We start from the raw sequence: 6,067 nt of genomic DNA, 5'->3' as shown, positions 1-6,067 counted from the left end.
TTGAAAATATTAGGTCTTTATCTATGAAATTGCCGTTTTATCGTACTGGCTATTACATAATTGTGTTTGCTCGCAAACGAAAAAAAAACCGACTTCAATTACATCGACGAGTAATACAACGTAGATCGACGCAAAAATAGTCAAGTAACTACGCGTTATTAAAGATTACTCAAAAAGTAGTTATCAGATCTCAATAAAATTTATATGTGACCACATGACAAACATCAGCTATCGATTAAATTAAAAATTATCAAAATCGGTACACCCACTAAAAAGTTATTGCGGATTTTCAATAGTTTCCCTCGATTTCTCTGGGATCCCATCATCAGATCCTGGTTTCCTTATCATGGTCTAAATTTGGGATATCTCCTTTTCAACAAAAAAAGAATTATCAAAATCGGTACATCCAGTAGAAAGTTATGCGGTATAATACAACGTAGGTCGACGAAAAAAGCGTCAAGTAAAAACGCATTATTAGATATAACTCGAAAAGTAGTTGTTAGATCTCAAATAAATTTAAATGGGACCAATTGGCACACACCACCTTTCGATTAAAATAAAATTTGTCGAAATGGGTCCACACGGTCAAAAGTTCTGATGTAACATACATAAAAAAAAAAATACAGTCGAATTGAGAACCTCCTCCTTTTTTGGAAGTCGGTTAAAAACACAAAAAAATCGCTAAAAACTCGAATTTCAAATTATTTTTATTTTAAAAATATAGAATTCTTTTTTATATTTAGTCATTTGTTTAATGGTTAGCGTTCTGTTTACATCGCATTTGTACGTTTTTCGTCATCATGGACATGTTAAAGGTTCGAATGATTATGGGGTATGAGTTCCGTCGTGGTAGCAAAGCGGCAGAAGCGGCACGCAACATCAACGACGTTTACGGTGCGAACACTACTAACAATCGTGGCACCCGTTATAGGTTTGTTCGCTTTCGTTCCGGAAATTTTGACCTAAGAAATGAACCACGTGGTCGGCCGAAAATATTAGTTGACAATGACGAATTAAAGGCGATTGTGGAGGCTGATGATTCTCAAAGTACAGCTAAATTAGCAGCAGCTTTCGAAGTTAGCACTAAAACAATATTGGTCCATTTGCGTCAAATTGGTAAGGTAAAGAAGCTGGACAAATGGGTGCCTTACGAATTCAATGAACGCCAGCGCAAAATACGCGTCGAGACGTACCTTGCACTGCTGAACAGACACACAAACGAAGGCATATTGAATCGCATTGTTACTTGTGACGAAAAATGAATTCTATTCGACAATCGCAAACGCTCAGCTATTTCCTGGTTCAGTACCTAAACAATGCCCTAAACGAAAAATGACCCCTAAGAAAGTGATGGTAACTGTTTGGTGGTTTAGCGCCGGTGTGATTCATCACAGCTTCTTACCAAACGGCATGAGCATTACTGCAGATGTGTACTGTGAAGAACTAAACACAATAATGGGGAAGCGCGCACGTCTCCAACCAGCTTTGGTCAATCGTTCGGCTCCGCTGCTCCTGCACGACAACGCGCTACCTCATACTGCACAGCAGACGGTTTGCGAGTTACAAGAGCTGGGGTCGGAAGTTCTCCGTCATCCACCGTACTCACCAGATCTTGCCCCTACAGACTTTAATATCAATACCCGAGAGGCCGTACTAAAAGCCTTTGAAGAGTTTGTTGCCTCCCGTCTAGCAGATTTTTTCAAGAAAGACATCATAAGTTACCACTACGTTGGCAAAAATGCATTGGTTCCATGGGTAATTACTTTGAATAATAAAAATAAAAAATATAGAAAAAAAGTGCGTTAACTTATTTCATCTAATACGGCATTTTCATAGGTAAAGCTTATTATATTTAAAAAAATTACTTTGTCATATATCGTTATGCTAAGCAAAGAATATCCTCGCTTACCCTATATACGAACGTATTTTATGGACAACTCTATATTAAATATAAACTATATTTTGTGTAATGAGGAGCAATATAATAGTTTATAGTATTGTTAATAATGCTTACACAATGTCCTGTGTCCCCTAGGTGAAGCATAGGGCCTCTGTTCTGGGCAATTCCCTTCGAATCGGATCACATCAGCGCGATCGCTATCAGGACCGCTTCTACTGATCGCCAAGTCTGCTTGGGACGGCAAAGTTTCCTTTTTCCTCCTGGTGTCCATTTCAGGGCTTGTCTTGGAAAGTATTCGAGGGCTCTTCTTATAGTGTGTTCAATTGAAGCCCACTTGCGGTGTCTTTTTTGGAGACCGCGTCTCGAGACGGCGTCTCGGAGCAGAGATCCTACAGATCTTCATTGGAGATCTTATCAAGCCAGTAAATACCGAGGATCTGTCTAAGACTTCGGCTGAGGAAGACCTGGAGGCGTTGCGTGATATTTTAGTGACAATCCACGTCTCACAGCCGTACAACAGCACAGTCTTCACGTTACCAACGTATTAATAATTTATTTAGTATTGAAATCTAAAATAAATTGTGTACTTCAGAACATTTTCGTTTTAATATCTTATACAGATAAAGTAATGTATTTACCTACTTATCTTGTTATTTCTATTTCATACAACGAACAACAAATTGTAACAAGCTTTACGTTACAATTTCCAATTTTCCGATCGAATTTAGTTTGAGCTCTTTGCTTAGTTATATAGTGTGGGTGTCTATTAGATAACAATATTACTAGACTAAGGGCCTGTTTCACCATTTGTAGAAAACGCTATTTGACGGATGACAGTATACAACGGATAATAGTTTACGTATTGTCCGTTTTTACCATCGAATTCACTATATTTCTAAGGCATTTATGTTCGCAAATATGAATCTAAAAGTTGTAGTTTATTTATTGAGGAGAAATGGTTCCTAATGGCCTATTCTACCTTCTGCTGTTAAAGTATATTTGTAACTTAAGGGGCCTACTCAAAGCACTGCCTGCAGGGCCTGCTTGCAGTTACTGCCGCAGAGGATGTTGCTCCACAAAGCACTGCAAATCATTTACGCGGCATACGTTGTCGTGTTCACTTGTGTTCTCTTTGTCCTTGCCTAAATTCGTCAATTTTTATAAATGGCTCCTACATTATTCAAACACCAAAAAATAGCATTGGGTTTGACTGTATTGAGTACTTGTAGCGTTCAAAAGAAAAAAAGGAAGCACTGGTGTAAAAAAGTTTTATATTTTTCATGTAAAAGCGACATAGCCTGCGACCGCATATCTTTGTTATGCCTATAATATTAGATGTAAGAAATAAAATAAAATAAATAAATAAATAAATAAATAAATAAATAATGATCGTGGTTAGTTTTCCAAAGACATGGCAAATCCCTATACAATAAGATTACGTCCCTCCACACGTCTTTTTCTCGCTGGCTCATTTTTCTTGAAGAAAACAGAGCCATACAAATAATATAATAAAACCAAACCAATTAACCACCAACTAATTGCTAAATGACAACCACTGACAAGACCAACCCCAGGTCAAATAGAGTAGACAAACGTCGCAATGTACCGACGTAAACAAAATGGTGGTCTAAATCGGCCCGACCGAGCTACACATGTCCCTGATTGCAGTTTACGGAGTGGGGAGATCGTGTGTCGGGCTGGCAGAACGACACTGCGGCCCTGCGACAGGGTGAACAATTAAAATATCGGCCCTGCATGCATACATACAATACGATCGGCAGTGGCACTGCAAGCAGGGCCCTGCAGACAGTGCTTTGAGTAGGCCCCTAAAGGGAGAGGTTATGGATCGATGCCTTATTTGATAATGTTAACAAAATTGTCATATAATCAACCCTAAGAATATAGACCGGAATTACTTGTTGGTTTATGAGCTTAGATGTTATTCTAAAGATAGCAAACGAAAAAAATATTACGACATAGCTGGTCGGTAAAACATTAAAGTTAACTCCAAAAATACTTGTCAGGTCTTTATGACATTTAAATGGGACCACATGACAGGCGCCAGCTTTCGATGTAAAAAGAATTTTTAAAATCAGTACACCCAGTATAAAGTCATGAGGTAATATGCATAAAAAATACAGTCGAATTGGGAATCTCTTGCTTCCTTGAAGTCAGTCAAACAGAATTAAAGCTACGAGGTCCTGACATACCAATAAAAAATATTAACCGTAACTATTATTTCAAAATCTGAATCATCGGAGCTTTCAGTTACAATATCATCGGAGCTATCACTTTCATCGCTACAAATATCCTTAACCTTGGTTTTATTTTTCATTAATATTAATTATTTTGTTCCAATTTTTAAATGTCATTTTGAAAAGGAAGACATATCTTTTGGAGTATTTATTAAGTCGTCTCTGTTACTCCCCGGTGGTTGAGAAAACAAGCATTCGACGCATGCGCAATGGCTTAAAAGCTTCGCACAGCAGGCAATCGCTATCCCCATCTAAAAAAATTAAGTTACGCGCTAACTCTGTTTCACTCTACTTTAAATATTTAACATTGTCAACAGCCAGCAACCCTTATTTGCGGCCGGATTTAATTAGGCAACCATTATATAAAAATAAATAGAAAAAAAATATTTATTTTGATATATAAATGATAAATGTACGTTATGAACGTATAAATGTATCGAAATCATACCTGTTTACACCTGGCTGCGAAGAGGTGCGGCCAGGTGCACAACGGCAAAGGTGTTTTTCAGCAATTCAGCATCTTTATACATTTTGCCGTGATGTAGACGATATTTTATTTAAAATATCAGTAACTAGCGACCCACCCCGGTTTCACACGGGTGAAATGCTGATACTAAATATACTACAGAATGTCTTTATATACAACGTTCACAGCTTTTTGTCATTAGACAATACAAACATGTTTTCTTTAGAGGTTACTCTTGAATTGATAAATTATGGTTTTAGTGTAATCCTATCCAACCTAATACAATTATTATAAATGCGGTTTAAAAATTAACCTTCATACCGACTAAAGTACGAACATATCAACATACAATTTCGAAAATATGACGCCGGGGGGCCGGCCGGCGCGACAATGCCGTAACTGTTATATCCTGGCATTTTAAATCTGCAATATCTTCGAAAATATTCATTCAAATTACATGCTATTAAGGGCCATATTGATCTATATTAAATGCACAATGCATTTATGCCACTTAATTGGATAAGGATTAATGCTGTATAGCTTAAAATGGCTTCGTAAATAAGCCATTATTTCTTGTAAAAAGTAAAGGATAAATAAAAAATGGTTGTTGTGGGTTATCCCTAAGAGATCGCGGACTTTTTTTTAGACTTTTTAACCGACTTCCAAAAAAGCAGGAGGTTCTCAATTCGACTGTACTTTTTTTTTAATGTTACATCAGAACTTTTGACCGTGTGGACCGATTTCGACAATTTTTTTTTAATCGAAAGGTGGTGTGTGCCAATTGGTCGCATTTAAATTTATTTGAGATCTAACAACTACTTTTCGAGCTATATCTAATAATGCGTTTTTACTTAACGCTTTTTTCGTCGACCTACGTTGTATTATACCGCATAACTTTCTACTGGATGTACCGATTTTGATAATTCTTTTTTTGTTGGAAAGAAGATATCCCTAGTTTAGTACCATGATAAGAAAACCAGGATCTGATGATGGGATCCCAATGAAATCGAGGAAACTTCTTGAAAATCTGCAATAACTTTTTAATGGGTGTACCGATTTTAATAATTTTTAATTTAATCGATAGCTGATGTTTGTCATGATCACATATAAATTTTATTGATATCTGATAACTACTTTTTGAGTAATCTTTGATAACACGTAGTTACTTGACTATTTTTGCGTCGATCTACGTTGTATTACTCGTCGATGTAATTGAAGTCGGTTTTTTTTTCGTTTGCGAGCAAACACAATTATTATAATATAAATAATTAATAGCCAAAATTGTATATTTTAATATTATTTATCACAATTTGGCAACGCTATACTGAGAAATGAGAAACTAAGTCTTTGATTTTCATAACGTTTCTATATTTAATTTTGTTATATTTTCAGTATTTAATTTGTATAATTATATACCAGGGTAAAAAATTAAAATAAAACTACAAA

The 6,067-nt window shown here is 36.2% G+C and overlaps 1 protein-coding gene across 1 annotated transcript; it reads left to right on the top strand.

Moving 5' to 3' along the window:
- Nucleotides 1-827: 827 nt before the first annotated feature.
- Nucleotides 828-1,262, top strand: LOC123665325 (histone-lysine N-methyltransferase SETMAR-like). Its single transcript, XM_045599638.1, has one exon. The coding sequence runs from the start codon at nucleotides 828-830 to the stop codon at nucleotides 1,260-1,262; it is 435 nt and encodes a 144-aa protein (XP_045455594.1).
- Nucleotides 1,263-6,067: the final 4,805 nt, after the last annotated feature.

This window comes from Melitaea cinxia, chromosome 24 (assembly GCF_905220565.1).
Source record: "Melitaea cinxia chromosome 24, ilMelCinx1.1, whole genome shotgun sequence".
NCBI lineage: Eukaryota > Metazoa > Arthropoda > Insecta > Lepidoptera > Nymphalidae > Melitaea > Melitaea cinxia.
The sequence above is the reverse complement of the archived record's forward strand: the minus strand, read 5'-3'. Positions and strand labels throughout refer to the sequence as shown.